Below are 20,786 nucleotides of genomic sequence, written 5' to 3' on the forward strand. Positions count from 1 at the left end.
ATGATACTCTGTTCTTGTGGGATGTATGCCCGCTGTGGCACGTTGACTTTGGATGTTCACAGGAAGTCTTCCACTTGACAAAACTGCCATTAACTAAGGCACATACAATATTGCTATTATACAGTATAGCAGCTTGTCAGGATGTGGGCTTTCGAATGGAGCTCTGTTTATGTCAGATGTCCAATTGGAGCATTCAGCTCAGTATTTCACATTTGAATGTCTCTTAGAAGCGTTAATGAAACCCACGAGTCCATCAGAGACAGCCGCACTCCTCCACGGCCATGTCTTCATGGTGTCGCAGGATTAGCTCTCCGTTCTCGTAATAGAGCATGCTGAGAGGGCTCATCTTTGTGGGTGCACAGCAGGCTGAAGGAACTCGGTTAGTATGGTAGTACTTCAGCAAACTCTGCAAGAGAACAAGATGAAGAGAAAACTACATGGGAAATATCAAGCTGCTTCAAGACACAATATAATTTAGTGTTAATGCAGGTTTATTTTTCTATTTATCTATCTATCTCTCTATCTATCTGTCTGTCTGTCCGTCTGTCCGTCCGTCCGTCCATCTGTCTGTCCGCCTACCTAGACATCTGTCTGTCTGTCTGTCTGTCTGTCTATCTATCTAGACATCTGTCTGTTTGTCTGTCTGTCTGTCTTTCTGTCTACCTACTGTACCTATTTACAAACCTACCCGTCTGTCTGCCTACTTACTGTACTTACATACCAACCTACCTACCTGTCTGTTTGTCTGTCTGTCTGCCTACCTACTGTACCTACTTACCTGTCTGTCTGTCTGTTTATCTATATAGACATATGTCTGTTTGTCCGTCTGTCTGTCTGTCTATCTATCTATCTATCTAGATATCTAGACATCTGTCTGTCTGTCTGTCTATCTGCCTACCTACTGTCCCTACCAACCTACCTGTCTGTCTGTCTCTGTCTGTCTATCTATCTGTCTGTCTGTCTATCTATCTAGACATCTGTCTGTTTGTCTGTCTGTCTGTCTGTCCGCCTGCCTGCCTACCTACTGTATCTACTTACCAACCTACCTACCTATCTGTCTGTCTGTCTGCCTACCTACCTACTGTCCCTACCTACCTACTTGTCTGTCTGTCTGTCTGTCTGTCTATCTGTCTGTCTGTCTATCTATCTAGACATCTGTCTGTTTGTCTGTCTGTCTGTCTGTCTGTCTACCTACCTACTGTACCTACCTGTCTGTGTGTCTTTCTGTCTCACCGTCTGTCTATCTATCTAGACATCTGTCTGTCTGTCTGTCTTTCTGTCTCACCATCTGTCTATCTATCTATCTAGACATATGTCTGTCTGTCTGTCTGTCTGTCTGCCTACCTACCTACTGTACCTACCAAACTACCTGTCTGTCTGTCTGTCTGTCTGTCTATCTACTGTATCTATCTAGATTTCTGTCTGTATGTTTGTCTGTCTGTCTGCCTACCTACCTCTCTGTCTGTCTGTCTGTCTGTCTGTCTATCTTTCTAGACATCTGTCAGTCTAGACATCTGTCTGTCTATCTATCTATCTAGATATCTGTCTGTTTGTCTGTCTGTCTGTCTGCCTACCTACTGTACCTACTTATCAACCTACTTACCTGTCTGTCTGTCTGCCTGCCTACCTACTGTACCTACTTACCTATCTACCTGTCTGTCTGCCTGTCTGTCTATCTATCTAGACATCTGTCTGTTTGTCTGTCTGTCTGTCTGCCTACCTACTGTACCTACTTATCAACCTACCTACCTGTCTGTCTGTCTGTCTGCCTACCTACTGTACCTACTTACCTATCTACCTGTCTGTCTGCCTGTCTGTCTATCTATGTAGACATCTGTCTGTTTGTCTGTCTGTCTATCTAGATATCTGTCTGTCTGTCTGTCTGCCTTCCTACCTACTGTCCCTACCTACCTACTTGTCTGTCTGTCTGTCTGTCTGTCTGTCTGTCTATCTATCTGTCTGTCTGTCTGTCTGTCTGTCTGTCTATCTATCTATCTATCTAGATATCTGTCTGTCTGTCTACCTACCTACTGTACCTACCTTCCTACTTGTCTGTGTGTCTTTCTGTCTCACCGTCTATCTATCTATCTATCTAGACATCTGTCTGTCTGTCTGCCTACCTACTGTACCTACCAACCTACCTGTCTGTCTGTCTGTCTATCTACTGTATCTATCTAGATTTTAGTCTGTATGTCTGTCTGTCTGTACAAAATTATCTATCTGAATAGTTATGTTATGTTACCTATAACAATTTGTGTACCTAGGCCTATAGAATAAAATCTTAATATTTCAGATGTTACAATAAAACAAAGAAGAACTCATTATGGGGGCCTTTTATCTCCCTTATAGTGAATTTGTGGGCATTTTTGTCACTTTCAGTAGTATTTTTGCCCAGAGCCTGCCTGTCTGACTGTCCCCAAATTTGTAAACTTACACATCGTGTATACAGTAAATCCTTCAGTCTACATAACAGTATTCAAACCGCCTGAAAATTCAGACTTCATACAGAAAATGAGACGCTTACCTGCATGTAAGCGTGATTGGTGGGGTGAAGATCTTCGCCCAGAGGGTTTGTACAGCTACCCTCACAGCGGTAAGCGTTGTACTTCTTAGGGAAAGCGATCCAGGAGCCCCATCCGATCTGATTGAAGTCCACGTGCATGTCAACTCTCCGACACAGTGAGATCTTCTCGCTGGGACTCCTGACCACCTCTGGGTTCCTCATGGGCTGACCTCTCCTGCCTCTTTTGCTCTTGTGGGTCTTCTCTCTCTGCACCTCCTTTCCTTCTGTGTTGAATAAAAACTTGGACTTCTCAGCTGTGCGAAGAAGACTCGCCTTATCTTGCATTCCCAGTTGTGAAACTGTATGTGAAAATATCAGGAGCATAGCTCTGTGACGGATACCATCCGCACGTGTGTCCCCGTTTTGAAGAGCATGTCTGCTGGATCTCAAAGCTCGCCTGTTCTTCAGGGGCCTCGACTCAGATAGTTCTGGACCGATCCAGTCCAGTAGCAGACCCGTGAAGTTGTAGACCCTCCAGTGATGGGAGATGCTGATCAGAGATGCTTCTGAAAGCACACCCAGAGACTGGTTTTCCAAGCAGACATCATGCTGATAGCACGGTACATCCTGGTGTTGTCTGATTTCCACCATAATGTTTGTTTGATTCATTTCTCTGGGAACGTGGATCCTCAACTCTGCGGCTTGAATCTGTTGTTCAGACAGCAAAGAGGACAGGTCAAAGTTTGCAATGTAGTGTGTGCCTTCATTGATCAAACCTAAAAGACAAAGAAAACAACACCACTCTTATATTTTAGCATATTAAAATAAACAGATTTTAGCATATCATAATATCACTGTTGGAAATTTACTTTTTCATTTTGGGAAATATTTGCCCCCTGAATTTGATTTTTAGGGGCATTTCCAAGTTTTCTAAACATATAACAAATTATGTCAAATTCTTTAATTTAATCAGTATATTAACATAAATTATCTATCTGAATAGTTATGTTATGTTACCTATAACAATTTGTGTACCTAGGCCTATAGAATAAAATCGTAATATTTCAGATGTTACAATAAAACACAGAAGAACTCATTATGGGGGCCTTTTATCTCCCTTATAGTGAATTTGTGGGCATTTTTGTCACTTTCAGTAGTATTTTTGCCCAGAGCCACTGTTAGTTTGTGACTGTATAAAATACATTATGGTAGTATTTGTGGAGCTTTAAAATGTACTTTAAATTTGCAAAGATGTCTTAACGGCTATAAAAAAAGGCTTCAATTTCTTTATTCAGAATTTTAATTGGGGGGGAATAAAAATGTAACCTGGACATGTTCTTGACAGGTTTTTACGAGATTAACCCAATTAAAGATGCAGCCCATTACAGTTGCACAGCTTTTGCATTCTGTCTGCATTGGGTAAATTAACTAATGGCTGTGAAATGATATCTATCTATCTATATATATATATATATATATATACATTAAAACCACCTGCCTAAAATTTGCAGGTCCCGTCTGGCACCAACAATCATCCATGTGATTATCTAATCAGCCAATTGTGTGGCAGCAGTGCAGTGCATAAAATCATGCAGATACGGGTCAGGAGCTTCAGTTAATGCTCACATCAACCATCAGAATGGGGAAAAATTTGATCTCAGTGATTTGGAGCGTGGCATGATTGTTGGTGCCAGATGGGCAGGTTTGAGTATTTCTGTAACTGCTGATCTCCTGGGATTTTCATGAACAACATTCTCTAGAATTTACTCAGAATGGAGCCAAAAAATAAAAAATACAAAATCCAGTGAGTGGCAGTTCTGTGGATGGAAACGCCTTGTTGATGAGAGAGGTCAACAGAGAATGGCCAGACTGGTTTGAACTGACAAAGTCTACGGTAACTCAGATAACCACTCTGTACAATTGTGGTGAGAAGAATATAATCTCTGAATGCTATTCTGAGATGCAGGTTGTTGCTGTTTTGGTGGCACGAGGGGGACCTGCGCAATATTAGTCAGGTGGTTTTAAAGTTGTGGCTGATATATATATATATAGAGAGAGAGAGAGAGAGAGAGAGAGAGAGAAGATATTTTCTCAAATGTACATGATCAAAACATATGAACTATAAATTTATAAACGTTCATATACACTCAAAGATATTTTAAGATTTACACAGTCAGTTTAATAAAATTCAACTAATTTAACTGAGTAATGTATTTACAGTGCATCCGGAAAGTATTCACAGCGCTTCACTTTTTCCACATTTTGTTATGTTACAGCCTTATTCCAAAATGGATTAAATTCATTATTTTCCTCAAAATTCTACAAACAATACCCCATAATGACAACGTGAAAGAAGTTTGTTTGAAATCTTTGCAAATTTATTAAAAATAAAAAACAAAAAAAAAAATCACATGCACATAAGTATTCACAGCCTTTGCCATGACACTCAAAATTGAGCTCAGGTGCATCCTGTTTCCACTGATCATCCTTGAGATGTTTCTACAACTTGATTGAAGTCCACCTGTGGTAAATTCAGTTGATTGGACATGATTTGGAAAGGCACACACCTGTCTATATAAGATCCCACAGTTAACAGTGCATGTCAGAGCACAAACCAAGCCATGAAGTCCAAGGAATTGTCTGTAGACCTCTGAGACAGGATTGTATCGAGGCACAGATCTGGGGAAGGGTACAGAAAAATTTCTGCAGCATTGAAGGTCCCAATGAGCACAGTGGCCTCCATCATCCGTAAGTGGAAGAAGTTTGGAACCACCAGGACTCTTCCTAGAGCTGGCCAAACTGAGCGATCGGGGGAGAAGGGCCTTAGTCAGGGAGGTGACCAAGAACCCGATGGTCACTCTGACAGAGCTCCAGCATTTCTCTGTGGAGAGAGGAGAACCTTCCAGTAGAACAACCATCTCTGCAGCACTCCACCAATCAGGCCTGTATGGTAGAGTGGCCAGACGGAAGCCACTCCTCAGTAAAAGGCACATGACAGCCCGCCTGGAGTTTGACAAAAGGCACCTGAAGGACTCTCAGACCATGAGAAACAAAGATTGAACTCTTTGGCCTGAATGCCAAGCGTCATGTCTGGAGGAAACCAGGCACCACTCATCACCTGGCCAATACCATCCCTACAGTGAAGCATGGTGGTGGCAGCATCATGCTGTGGGGATGTTTTTCAGCGGCAGGAACTGGGAGACTAGTCAGGATCGAGGGAAAGATGAATGCAGCAATGTACAGAGACATCCTTGATGAAAACCTGCTCCAGAGCGCTCTTGACCTCAGACTGGGGCGAAGGTTCATCTTTCAACAGGACAATGACCCTAAGCACACAGCCAAGATAACAAAGGAGTGGCTCCGGGACAAATCTGTGAATGTTCTTGAGTGGCCCAGCCAGAGCCCAGACTTGAATCTGATTGAACATCTCTGGAGAGATCTGAAAATGGCTGTGCGCCGACGCTCCCCATCCAACCTGATGGAGCTTGAGAGGTCCTGCAAAGAAGAATGGGAGAAACTGCCCAAAAATAGGTGTGCCAAGCTTGTAGCATCATACTCAAAAAGACTTGAGGCTGTAATTGGTGCCAAAGGTGCTTCAACAAAGTATTGAGAGGCTGTGAATACTTATGTACATGTGATTTATTTTCATTTTTTATTTTTAATAAATTTGCAAAGATTTCAAACAAACTTCTTTCACGTTGTCATTATGGGGTATTGTTTGTAGAATTGAGGAAAATAATGAATTTAATCCATTTTGGAATAAGGCTGTAACATAACAAAATGTGGAAAAAGTGAAGCGCTGTGAATACTTTCCGGATGCACTGTATATGTAAGTTTTTGTATACGTTTTCCTAATTTAATTTTGTTAAATTACATAATTCAATTTGGTGGAATTTTGTTATGAAATTAAAATGCATAAATCCTTGAAAATAGGCTATTTTTATTTATATATTTATTTTGGTGTCTGGCCATATCAGAGTTCTGTATGGGTTAAACCATCTCATATGCAAATACCAAACTGAAGAAGGAAAAAGAGTAGGTTTTATAATCCTCTTTTTCTCTCTGCGTCTTATGTAAATGACATTAACTAAACCAAATTTTAAGAACCATAATCAGTAATTCAAAGGAGTGGTGGGTCAACTAAGCCATATCTAATTCCACTAATTTCATTTGTTGAATTATGACATACACTTCGCCAATATGGTGATTAAAAGCCGTGTGGTATCGATCTAATATTGAAGTTATCTTAACGGATGGGCAAGGCACCGCAACCCTAATCCCCTCAGAACAAACACCAGATCGAAACTCATCGTTTAACACCTCCAAGCTCCGTGGATCTCCATTTAAAACTCCTGCGTCCGTGCTCGGAACCAAGAGCATCTAATCTAATCAGCCGACGTGTGAAAGACCTGAGAGATGATGTGGATTTGGGTTTAACAACTGATTTGTGTAAGGATGTCTGGCGAGGAATCCACATCAGCGTAGTGGAGTTTGCGCAGAGCATTAGTCCTCTCGTCTGATCCTGGACTTATTCAGCCTCAAGTGAGATGTGGATTGAGGGCGTCTGGCACTGAGATTTGACAGGCAGGAGTCACTGAGGCCCTCAACAAAAGAGCCACAGCACTTCAGAGATTTTCACCTTAGTGCGCAACGCTAATGTTCCAGTGGCCCATTGAGCTCCCCAGAGCCCCAAACTCCCTTAAAGCTCGCCTCTTGTGATTTCAATCGATTTTTCTTACAAAATAAAACATATTTTTGAGTTATGCATTAAATAAGGACTATAAATCGATCTTACTCTTTGACAGGATGCTCTTGATGGTATCCGCGTGCTCGTGCTCCATATAATCCACAGGTCGCGTCTGGTTCACTTTGAAATTCCGGTAGAGGTGCATCATATATGTGGATAAATGATGTCGGGTTCGGTCCGGTCTGGACGCTTGAGGTGAGATATTCCTCATGCCAGGTAGTTGATTAAGATGGTGCTTTCCAAATACTCCCAGAAGCAGAAGTTGGTAGCAGATCAGGCGCAAAGCTCTGAGCGCATGCATGATGGATTGAGTTGAGAATGACAGGTCGAGGGTCCACGAGAGCTTTTATACCCCTCTCCCCGTGTCGCTTCTGCATATTCAACAAGAAGCAGAGGACATTAAAGGAAATTGACATGACAGCTCATCGTTTATTCGTGTGCTAATGAGGCGACATTTTACAATGAACCATTAAAACACCTTGCGCCCTGTGACGTCACCAAAGTCAGGGGCATTTTACAGGGCCATAGATGTTTCTTTACTTTAATGTGGAATTAAACATAACATGTTGGCCTATACTTGAAAGACTTATTTCTCTCCTCATTTTGTATTATTCTCGTTTGTCTTCTTTGAAATCATTAAACTGCATTGTGTCTGTAATATATCAGTTATTGCCCCCAGCATGGCATCGCCCATACAGATATCTGATGTATGGCACTACATGCAAAACACATAAATGAAACATATATTAATGTATGGTTTTCACTGATATAAAAATATCACATACTTGTACATATATGTAACTGTAGGATATTTCAAAATACTACAAAAATGGCCGTTTTCACACACACACACACACACACACAAACACACACACTCACATTCACACACACACACACATACACACACACTCACATACACATGTAAACACACACAAACAAACACACACACACAAACACACACACAAACACACACTAACACACAAACACACACACTCACATTCACACACACAAACATACACAAACACACACACACACAAACACACACACACACACTCACATTCACACACACACACACACACACACACTCACATACACACACACACACTCACAAACACACAAACACACACACACACACACACAAACACACACACACACACAAACACACACACACACAAACACACACAAGCACACACACACAAACACACACACACACTCACATTCACACACACACACTCATATACACACACACACTCACAAACACACACAAACACAAACACACACACAAACACACACACACACACACTCACATTCACACACACTCTCAAACACACACACAACACAAACACACACAAACACACACACACACACACACACACACACACACACACACTCACATTCACACACACACTCACAAACACACACAAACACACACACACACACACACACACACACACACACTCACATTCACACACACTCTCAAACACACACACAACACAAACACACACAAACACACACACACACACACACACACACACACACACACACACACTCACATTCACACACACTCTCAAACACACACACACAAACACACACACAAACACACACACACACACACACTCACATTCACACACACTCTCAAACACACACACAAACACAAACACACACACACACAAACACACACAAACACAAACACACGTATATATATATATATATATAAACAAATATTTTTTATCAAATATTAGTGGTATTTTAATATGCATACACAAGCCTATTTTAATTTCATAACAAATTTTGTCAAATTGAAAGGTGAATTCTTAAACTTTTATTTGTAAGTTTTATATATTTATATGCTAAATTAGATATATTATAAAAATATATATTTGAGGTTTTATTATATATCACATGTTTTTTTATATTTAAGTTTTATTATATACTATGATGATTTCAAACGACACATAGTGTCTTTAGAGTATAAATGTTTAATTCCATCAAACTGAATTGTGTAATCTTTAACAAAAATAAATAGATAAAACATGACATATTTAAGTTTGATTAATTTAATTTTGTTAAAGATTACTGAGTTCATTTTGATGGAAATTTGTTGTGAAATTTAAATGCGTAAATCGTAAAAATATTTTTACAAGTGTACATGCTCAAATATATGAACTGTTATTTTATATGTATATATGTCCTGATTCCTGGGTCACTGAAAAACCCACATCAGACCGCTAATCCTAAAAATATGCAACTGATTTTAATAAGTTGCAACATTTTTTACAAAACTCATAGCTCGAAGGCTTATTTTCACATCAGCTGAAATTACTGTGAAAGTTTCCCTTGATATTTAGATTCACTTTATAGGTTTATAAAACCGCATAATAAATATTCTTATTCTTATTCTTATGCTCTCCATAAAAATAAAAAATAAATTAAAACATGTTGAGTCTTTATAAATATAGCAAAATTCTTAATACATAAAGCTACATTTATAAAGACTCAACCTGTTTTAATTTTTTTTATTATTTATTTTTATTTAATTTTTTTTGTGGAGAACATTAGAATGCCATACAATTATTGAAAAGCCTTCATAATGACCTAATTATTATTTATTAATAATTTAATTCTATCTAGCAAGTTTATATCATTATTCCTTGTTTGTTCTAAAGGAAGTGTTAAAAAAATAAAATAAATAAATAATAAAAAAAGATTAACTTTCTAGGCTTTTATAGAACTGCTCGAATCTTTTTTGGAGCCCCTCTGCGCTTGGTACTGAAAACGTTACTGTGCGCACGCATGCGCAGAAGCAAGCATTTCAAAAGTGAGGGGGACATGTCTCCCGCATCCCCCGCGTATTCTATGCCCATGAGCCCATCGTGCAACCCACGAGACTGAGGCTCCTTTCTTGTTCCCCGAGTGAGAGTGCGTGAATCCAGGCGTGGACAGAGATTTGGCTGAAGTGTTTGTTTAGTTCAGAGTGATTCTGTTTTGAAGGTTGAGGCTGTTTTACTGAGATGGTGAGTGCTCAAGTTTGCCTTTGTCTCTCCTGCGGTTTGTGCGATCGAGAGTCTCTGTGCATGCCTACATGTAGATGTTTCATGAAGTTGCATTGGTGCAGATATGAGCAGACCGATCGTGGTGAATCATTAAAGGCGTGTTAGAAACTGATGCGGTCTTCCACGTAGCGCCATTTGTCTGTTTGTGCATTCAAATATGTTCCACTCTTGTCATATAAACACACTATAACAAGTGTGTGATCTCTGCAGTACAGTTTTTAACGCGCACATGTTGATGCAGAGAAGAGAAATAACGCAAAATACAAGAAAAGCGTTGAAAAGTTTGATGCATTTATCGAATCGGTTTGTTCGGACGATCTAGTCAAATACTGGTATTTACCGCTTTGTTTTTGAAGCTATAAGGTATATAAATCGTTTTATGGTTCCAAAGATGTTACCCAATTCATAGTTTCATTAAAAAGTACCGGCTCAAAAGAACGATTCGTTCACTAATTGTACATCGCCTATCAGAGGAAAAGAGTAGAACTCGACTAAACTAACGATTACACGTACAATTACGAATCATCTGGATATTTATGCACAATTATTTTTTGAGCGCACAATGTTCTGCGCGTGCAAGATGAAACTGAGCGTAGAAAAAGTTATTTTGCATGTGCAAGATGATATTTTGAGTGCACAAAAAGTAATTTTGCATGTGCAAGATGATATTTTGAACATGCAAGATGATATTTTGAGCGCAAAAAAGTTATTTTGCACGCGTAAGATGATATTTTGAGTGCACAAAAAGTTATTTTGCACGCGTAAGATGATATTTTGAGTGCACAAAAAGTAATTTTGCATGTGCAAGATGATATTTTGAGTGCACAAAAAGTTATTTTGTATGTGCAAGATGATATTTTGAGCACAAAAAAAGTAATTTTGCATGTGCAAGATGATATTTTGAACATGCAAGATGATATTTTGAGCGCACAAAAAGTTATTTTGAACGTGCAAGATGATATTTTGAGCGCACAAAAAGTTATTTTGCATGTGCAAGATGATATTTTGAGTGCAAAAAAGTAATTTTGCATGTGCAAGATGATATTTTGAGTGCACAAAAAGTAATTTTGCATGTGCAAGATGATATTTTGAGCGCACAAAAAGTTATTTTGTATGTGCAAGATGATATTTTGAGTGCACAAAAAGTTATTTTGTATGTGCAAGATGATATTTTGAGCGCACAAAAAGTAATTTTGTATGTGCAAGATGATATTTTGAGTGCACAAAAAGTTATTTTGCACGCGTAAGATGATATTTTGAGCGCAAAAAAGTTATTTTGCACGCGTAAGATGATATTTTGAGTGCACAAAAAGTAATTTTGCATGTGCAAGATGATATTTTGAGTGCACAAAAAGTTATTTTGCACGCGTAAGATGATATTTTGAGCGCAAAAAAGTTATTTTGCACGCGTAAGATGATATTTTGAGTGCACAAAAAGTAATTTTGCATGTGCAAGATGATATTTTGAGTGCACAAAAAGTTATTTTGCACGCGTAAGATGATATTTTGAGCGCAAAAAAGTTATTTTGCATGTGCAAGATGATATTTTGAGCGTACAAAAAGTTATTTTGTATGTGCAAGATGATATTTTGAGCGCACAAAAAGTTATTTTGTATGTGCAAGATGATATTTTGAGCGCACAAAAAGTTATTTTGTATGTGCAAGATGATATTTTGAGTGCACAAAAAGTTATTTTGCACGCGTAAGATGATATTTTGAGTGCACAAAAAGTTATTTTGTATGTGCAAGATGATATTTTGAGCGCAAAAAAAGTAATTTTGCATGTGCAAGATGATATTTTGAGTGCACAAAAAGTTATTTTGCATGCGTAAGATGATATTTTGAGCGCAAAAAGTAATTTTGCATGTGCAAGATGATATTTTGAGTGCAAAAAGTAATTTTGCATGTGCAAGATGATATTTTGAGTGCACAAAAAGTAATTTTGCATGTGCAAGATGATATTTTGAGTGCACAAAAAGTAATTTTGCATGTGCAAGATGATATTTTGAGCGCACAAAAAGTTATTTTGTATGTGCAAGATGATATTTTGAGCGCACAAAAAGTAATTTTGCATGTGCAAGATGATATTTTGAGCGCACAAAAAGTTATTTTGCATGCGTAAGATGATATTTTGAGCGCAAAAAAGTAATTTTGCATGTGCAAGATGATATTTTGAGTGCACAAAAAGTAATTTTGCATGTGCAAGATGATATTTTGAGCGCACAAAAAGTTATTTTGTATGTGCAAGATGATATTTTGAGCGCACAAAAAGTTATTTTGTATGTGCAAGATGATATTTTGAGTGCACAAAAAGTTATTTTGCACGCGTAAGATGATATTTTGAGTGCACAAAAAGTTATTTTGCATGCGTAAGATGATATTTTGAGCGCAAAAAAGTAATTTTGCATGTGCAAGATGATATTTTGAGTGCACAAAAAGTAATTTTGCATGTGCAAGATGATATTTTGAGCGCACAAAAAGTTAATTTGCATGTGCAAGATGATATTTTGAGCGCACAAAAAGTTATTTTGCATGTGCAAGATGATATTTTGAGCGCACAAAAAGTTATTTTGTATGTGCAAGATGATATTTTGAGTGCACAAAAAGTTATTTTGCATGTGCAAGATGATATTTTGAGCGCACAAAAAGTTATTTTGCATGTGCAAGATGATATTTTGAGCGCACAAAAAGTTATTTTGCATGTGCAAGATGATATTTTGAGCGCACAAAAAGTTATTTTGCATGTGCAAGATGATATTTTGAGCGCACAAAAAGTTATTTTGTATGTGCAAGATGATATTTTGAGCGCACAAAAAGTTATTTTGCATGTGCAAGATGATATTTTGAGCGCACAAAAAGTTATTTTGTATGTGCAAGATGATATTTTGAGTGCACAAAAAGTTATTTTGCATGTGCAAGATGATATTTTGAGCGCACAAAAAGTTATTTTGCATGTGCAAGATGATATTTTGAGCGCACAAAAAGTTATTTTGCACGCGTAAGATGATATTTTGAGTGCACAAAAAGTTTTGTATGTGCAAGATGATATTTTGAGCGCAAAAAAGTAATTTTGCATGTGCAAGATGATATTTTGAACATGCAAGATGATATTTTGAGCGCACAAAAAGTTATTTTGCATGTGCAAGATGATATTTTGAGCGCAAAAAAAGTAATTTTGCATGTGCAAGATGATATTTTGAGCGCAAAAAAGTAATTTTGCATGTGCAAGATGATATATTGAGTGCACAAAGTTATTTTGAACGTGCAAGATGATATTTTGAGCGTACAAAAAGTTATTTTGCATGTGCAAGATGATATTTTGAGCGCAAAAAAGTAATTTTGCATGTGCAAGATGATATATTGAGTGCACAAAAAGTAATTTTGCATGTGCAAGATGATATTTTGAGTGCACAAAAAGTTATTTTGCACGCGTAAGATGATATTTTGAGCGCAAAAAAGTTATTTTGCACGCGTAAGATGATATTTTGAGTGCACAAAAAGTAATTTTGCATGTGCAAGATGATATTTTGAGTGCACAAAAAGTTATTTTGCACGCGTAAGATGATATTTTGAGCGCAAAAAAGTTATTTTGCATGTGCAAGATGATATTTTGAGCGTACAAAAAGTTATTTTGTATGTGCAAGATGATATTTTGAGCGCACAAAAAGTTATTTTGTATGTGCAAGATGATATTTTGAGCGCACAAAAAGTTATTTTGTATGTGCAAGATGATATTTTGAGTGCACAAAAAGTTATTTTGCACGCGTAAGATGATATTTTGAGTGCACAAAAAGTTATTTTGTATGTGCAAGATGATATTTTGAGCGCAAAAAAAGTAATTTTGCATGTGCAAGATGATATTTTGAGTGCACAAAAAGTTATTTTGCATGCGTAAGATGATATTTTGAGCGCAAAAAAGTAATTTTGCATGTGCAAGATGATATTTTGAGTGCAAAAAAGTAATTTTGCATGTGCAAGATGATATTTTGAGTGCACAAAAAGTAATTTTGCATGTGCAAGATGATATTTTGAGTGCACAAAAAGTAATTTTGCATGTGCAAGATGATATTTTGAGCGCACAAAAAGTTATTTTGTATGTGCAAGATGATATTTTGAGCGCACAAAAAGTAATTTTGCATGTGCAAGATGATATTTTGAGCGCACAAAAAGTTATTTTGCATGCGTAAGATGATATTTTGAGCGCAAAAAAGTAATTTTGCATGTGCAAGATGATATTTTGAGTGCACAAAAAGTAATTTTGCATGTGCAAGATGATATTTTGAGCGCACAAAAAGTTATTTTGTATGTGCAAGATGATATTTTGAGCGCACAAAAAGTTATTTTGTATGTGCAAGATGATATTTTGAGTGCACAAAAAGTTATTTTGCACGCGTAAGATGATATTTTGAGTGCACAAAAAGTTATTTTGCATGCGTAAGATGATATTTTGAGCGCAAAAAAGTAATTTTGCATGTGCAAGATGATATTTTGAGTGCACAAAAAGTAATTTTGCATGTGCAAGATGATATTTTGAGCGCACAAAAAGTTAATTTGCATGTGCAAGATGATATTTTGAGCGCACAAAAAGTTATTTTGCATGTGCAAGATGATATTTTGAGCGCACAAAAAGTTATTTTGTATGTGCAAGATGATATTTTGAGTGCACAAAAAGTTATTTTGCATGTGCAAGATGATATTTTGAGCGCACAAAAAGTTATTTTGCATGTGCAAGATGATATTTTGAGCGCACAAAAAGTTATTTTGCATGTGCAAGATGATATTTTGAGCGCACAAAAAGTTATTTTGCATGTGCAAGATGATATTTTGAGCGCACAAAAAGTTATTTTGTATGTGCAAGATGATATTTTGAGCGCACAAAAAGTTATTTTGCATGTGCAAGATGATATTTTGAGCGCACAAAAAGTTATTTTGTATGTGCAAGATGATATTTTGAGTGCACAAAAAGTTATTTTGCATGTGCAAGATGATATTTTGAGCGCACAAAAAGTTATTTTGCATGTGCAAGATGATATTTTGAGCGCACAAAAAGTTATTTTGCACGCGTAAGATGATATTTTGAGTGCACAAAAAGTTTTGTATGTGCAAGATGATATTTTGAGCGCAAAAAAAGTAATTTTGCATGTGCAAGATGATATTTTGAACATGCAAGATGATATTTTGAGCGCACAAAAAGTTATTTTGCATGTGCAAGATGATATTTTGAGCGCAAAAAAAGTAATTTTGCATGTGCAAGATGATATTTTGAGCGCAAAAAGTAATTTTGCATGTGCAAGATGATATATTGAGTGCACAAAGTTATTTTGAACGTGCAAGATGATATTTTGAGCGTACAAAAAGTTATTTTGCATGTGCAAGATGATATTTTGAGCGCACAAAAAGTTATTTTGAACGTGCAAGATGATATTTTGAGCGTACAAAAAGTTATTTTGCATGTGCAAGATGATATTTTGAGCGCAAAAAAAGTAATTTTGCATGTGCAAGATGATATTTTGAGCGCAAAAAAGTAATTTTGCATGTGCAAGATGATATATTGAGTGCACAAAGTTATTTTGAACGTGCAAGATGATATTTTGAGCGTACAAAAAGTTATTTTGCATGTGCAAGATGATATTTTGAGTGCACAAAAAGTTATTTTGTATGTGCAAGATTATATTTTGAGCGCAAAAAAAGTAATTTTGCATGTGCAAGATGATATTTTGAGCACACAAAGTTATTTTGTATGTGCAAGATGATATTTTGAGCGCACAAAAAGTAATTTTGCATGTGCAAGATGATATTTTGAGCGCACAAAAAGTTATTTTGCATGCGTAAGATGATATTTTGAGCGCAAAAAAGTAATTTTGCATGTGCAAGATGATATTTTGAGTGCACAAAAAGTAATTTTGCATGTGCAAGATGATATTTTGAGCGCACAAAAAGTTATTTTGTATGTGCAAGATGATATTTTGAGCGCACAAAAAGTTATTTTGTATGTGCAAGATGATATTTTGAGTGCACAAAAAGTTATTTTGCACGCGTAAGATGATATTTTGAGTGCACAAAAAGTTATTTTGCATGCGTAAGATGATATTTTGAGCGCAAAAAAGTAATTTTGCATGTGCAAGATGATATTTTGAGTGCACAAAAAGTAATTTTGCATGTGCAAGATGATATTTTGAGCGCACAAAAAGTTAATTTGCATGTGCAAGATGATATTTTGAGCGCACAAAAAGTTATTTTGCATGTGCAAGATGATATTTTGAGCGCACAAAAAGTTATTTTGTATGTGCAAGATGATATTTTGAGTGCACAAAAAGTTATTTTGCATGTGCAAGATGATATTTTGAGCGCACAAAAAGTTATTTTGCATGTGCAAGATGATATTTTGAGCGCACAAAAAGTTATTTTGCATGTGCAAGATGATATTTTGAGCGCACAAAAAGTTATTTTGCATGTGCAAGATGATATTTTGAGCGCACAAAAAGTTATTTTGCACGCGTAAGATGATATTTTGAGTGCACAAAAAGTTTTGTATGTGCAAGATGATATTTTGAGCGCAAAAAAAGTAATTTTGCATGTGCAAGATGATATTTTGAACATGCAAGATGATATTTTGAGCGCACAAAAAGTTATTTTGCATGTGCAAGATGATATTTTGAGCGCAAAAAAAGTAATTTTGCATGTGCAAGATGATATTTTGAGCGCAAAAAAGTAATTTTGCATGTGCAAGATGATATATTGAGTGCACAAAGTTATTTTGAACGTGCAAGATGATATTTTGAGCGTACAAAAAGTTATTTTGCATGTGCAAGATGATATTTTGAGCGCACAAAAAGTTATTTTGAACGTGCAAGATGATATTTTGAGCGTACAAAAAGTTATTTTGCATGTGCAAGATGATATTTTGAGCGCAAAAAAAGTAATTTTGCATGTGCAAGATGATATTTTGAGCGCAAAAAAGTAATTTTGCATGTGCAAGATGATATATTGAGTGCACAAAGTTATTTTGAACGTGCAAGATGATATTTTGAGCGTACAAAAAGTTATTTTGCATGTGCAAGATGATATTTTGAGTGCACAAAAAGTTATTTTGTATGTGCAAGATTATATTTTGAGCGCAAAAAAAGTAATTTTGCATGTGCAAGATGATATTTTGAGCACACAAAGTTATTTTGTATGTGCAAGATGATATTTTGAGCGCACAAAAAGTAATTTTGCATGTGCAAGATGATATTTTGAGCGCACAAAAAGTTATTTTGCATGCGTAAGATGATATTTTGAGCGCAAAAAAGTAATTTTGCATGTGCAAGATGATATTTTGAGTGCACAAAAAGTAATTTTGCATGTGCAAGATGATATTTTGAGCGCACAAAAAGTTATTTTGTATGTGCAAGATGATATTTTGAGCGCACAAAAAGTTATTTTGTATGTGCAAGATGATATTTTGAGTGCACAAAAAGTTATTTTGCACGCGTAAGATGATATTTTGAGTTCACAAAAAGTTATTTTGCATGCGTAAGATGATATTTTGAGCGCAAAAAGTAATTTTGCATGTGCAAGATGATATTTTGAGTGCACAAAAAGTAATTTTGCATGTGCAAGATGATATTTTGAGCGCACAAAAAGTTAATTTGCATGTGCAAGATGATATTTTGAGCGCACAAAAAGTTATTTTGCATGTGCAAGATGATATTTTGAGCGCACAAAAAGTTATTTTGCATGTGCAAGATGATATTTTGAGCGCACAAAAAGTTATTTTGCATGTGCAAGATGATATTTTGAGCGCACAAAAAGTTATTTTGTATGTGCAAGATGATATTTTGAGCGCACAAAAAGTTATTTTGCATGTGCAAGATGATATTTTGAGCGCACAAAAAGTTATTTTGTATGTGCAAGATGATATTTTGAGTGCACAAAAAGTTATTTTGCATGTGCAAGATGATATTTTGAGCGCACAAAAAGTTATTTTGCATGTGCAAGATGATATTTTGAGCGCACAAAAAGTTATTTTGCACGCGTAAGATGATATTTTGAGTGCACAAAAAGTTTTGTATGTGCAAGATGATATTTTGAGCGCAAAAAAAGTAATTTTGCATGTGCAAGATGATATTTTGAACATGCAAGATGATATTTTGAGCGCACAAAAAGTTATTTTGCATGTGCAAGATGATATTTTGAGCGCAAAAAAAGTAATTTTGCATGTGCAAGATGATATTTTGAGCGCAAAAAAGTAATTTTGCATGTGCAAGATGATATATTGAGTGCACAAAGTTATTTTGAACGTGCAAGATGATATTTTGAGCGTACAAAAAGTTATTTTGCATGTGCAAGATGATATTTTGAGCGCACAAAAAGTTATTTTGAACGTGCAAGATGATATTTTGAGCGTACAAAAAGTTATTTTGCATGTGCAAGATGATATTTTGAGCGCAAAAAAAGTAATTTTGCATGTGCAAGATGATATTTTGAGCGCAAAAAAGTAATTTTGCATGTGCAAGATGATATATTGAGTGCACAAAGTTATTTTGAACGTGCAAGATGATATTTTGAGCGTACAAAAAGTTATTTTGCATGTGCAAGATGATATTTTGAGTGCACAAAAAGTTATTTTGTATGTGCAAGATGATATTTTGAGCGCAAAAAAGTAATTTTGCATGTGCAAGATGATATTTTGAGTGCACAAAGTTATTTTGAACGTGCAAGATGATATTTTGAGCGCACAAAAAGTTATTTTGCACACGCTTGAAATAAAGTTTATTTGAATGTGAATTTGCTCAGGATTCTTACATTTTGCTTTCTCCTCCTACATGCTCAAAATATCATCTTGCGCACGCAGAACATTTATAATTTTGTGTGTGCAGAGCTGTGGCACAAGTATAACTCCATAGATATTTGAATAATTTGTGACGTTTTTCACACCTTGCAGTGGATTTATAAAGCTTTTGACAGCAGACAGCGAGAGAAAAACAGGTACATTTATAGAAACTGACTGAAGGAATATGTAAAGATCGATTTGATTAGAAAGTGAGTCTCAAGTCCGAATCATATTTCACCCCAAACCCCAAATTATACCAATTTTTATATCTAAACCGTTATTTTTATGCATCAAAGTATTACGCAAATTTTCTTAAAAAACGTTTTTCCTTGAATTTGGACATCATTTCACTGCAAACCCCAAATTATATAAAATGTTTGCATTATTTTTTATGCATCGCAGTAGGCTTTAACAAATATATTTTTTTTTTGCTTAACAAAAATCAGATTTTTTTCTTGAATTTGGACATTATTTCACCACAAACCCCAATTATATTCATTTTAACATTGTTTTTATGCATCACAGTATAACGTGTATTTTCTTTACAAATAAAAATAATAATAATTTTTCATTTTTTTTCTTTGAATTTGGACATGTTCTTTATGGGCTTCATGAGATTACCCCTAAACTCAAACCTGTGACCTGTTGACCTGCCCTCAGAAACTCAACATTAAACAAGACATAATATATTTCTAATCATTGAACAAGGTTGAAACCTGCATGCTCAGATCATATCAATCCACATAAAAGCAATTTGATATTAGTGGATTGAAATGCTAATGTGTTGATCGAGAATATGAAGATTAATGATGATGTTCATTTCGATGCTGGTCACTGCTGTTCGGTTAGTTAGTTAAGCTCTATGAATAATCGATCTGTTTGAACCTGTCAGTACCAGATTAGAGGAGTTTGCGTTAGGGATTGAGATAACATGAGATAAAGTGTCTTTCTTTGGGATACAGTAGGGAAACAATAGTGATTAGAGACCGTTATCAAATGAGGCCAATTTAAAACAATGTCATTGGTTTGTCTTTGGTTAGAAAGTGTCTGCAAGAGCATAAGCGTACATTTAAATGATTCATATAGACAAATATAGAAGGAAAAGATTTACAAGTAAGAGATGTGCTGCTCTAGATCTTCCATCTACTTGTAAAGTTCATAAGACCTTAATTTAAGGGAGACTGGGGCACGTTGTCACAAGGTGAAGTTGCAACAACGGCTGTATCTCCAAAAGTTTTTAATCAAAGGTTGCATAAATACGTGTTCCTCTAGCAGTAGTCTTGTACAGTGCTGTGAAAAAGTATTTACCCCCATCCTGATTTCTTCTGTTTTTGTGTATATCTCATACTAAATTGTTTCAAGAATTCATACAAAATCTAACATAAAACAAAGGCAGTCTGAGTAAACACAAAATACAGTTTTTAAACAATAATGTTATTTATTGAAGCAAAAAAGTTATCCAATACCAACTGGGTCTGTGTGAAACCCTTAGTTACTATATTCCCAAATTTATGAAACTGCATTCATAATGGGGTTCATCTGGACTAAACACACCCAGACCTGTTCAATCAAATCAACACCTAAATAGAACTTTTTCAGCAACATGAAGTTGGCTAAGAGGTCTTACTGTGTAGCACACTATGCCAAGGACGAAAGAAATTCCAGAAA

General features: G+C 36.1%; 2 protein-coding genes across 2 annotated transcripts in view; one reads left to right on the forward strand and one right to left on the reverse strand.

Annotated features, from left to right (window-relative positions):
• Positions 1-253: 253 nt before the first annotated feature.
• On the reverse strand, positions 254-7,551 carry ndr2 (nodal-related 2). Its single transcript, XM_051673625.1, has 3 exons — positions 7,299-7,551; positions 2,525-3,279; positions 254-406 (listed from the first exon to the last, which is right to left on the reverse strand). Exons 1-3 carry the CDS (start codon positions 7,549-7,551, stop codon positions 254-256), a joined length of 1,161 nt encoding a protein of 386 aa, XP_051529585.1.
• Positions 7,552-10,131: 2,580 nt separating this feature from the next.
• pald1a (phosphatase domain containing paladin 1a) overlaps positions 10,132-20,786 on the forward strand; it is a 129,623-nt gene continuing 118,968 nt past the window's right edge. Inside the window, exon 1 of the mRNA XM_051673591.1 lies at positions 10,132-10,264. The gene's annotated coding sequence lies outside the window, so the exon portion shown is untranslated. The remainder of the gene's footprint in view (positions 10,265-20,786) is intronic.

The sequence above is a fragment of the Myxocyprinus asiaticus genome, chromosome 36, assembly GCF_019703515.2.
Source record: "Myxocyprinus asiaticus isolate MX2 ecotype Aquarium Trade chromosome 36, UBuf_Myxa_2, whole genome shotgun sequence".
NCBI classification, from domain to species: Eukaryota; Metazoa; Chordata; class Actinopteri; order Cypriniformes; family Catostomidae; genus Myxocyprinus; species Myxocyprinus asiaticus.

What these genes read in the sequence shown, in the direction of transcription:
- ndr2 (XM_051673625.1), bottom strand. Translation starts at nt 7,551, where the DNA reads ATGCATGCGCTCAGAGCTTTGCGCCTGATCTGCTACCAACTTCTGCTT. An exon ending in CAAGAGCATCCTGTCAAAGA is followed by an intron (nt 3,280 to 7,298) that starts GTAAGATCGATT and finishes TTTGTCTTTTAG; the next exon opens with GTTTGATCAATGAAGGCACA. An exon ending in CCAATCACGCTTACATGCAG is followed by an intron (nt 407 to 2,524) that starts GTAAGCGTCTCA and finishes GTTCTCTTGCAG; the next exon opens with AGTTTGCTGAAGTACTACCA.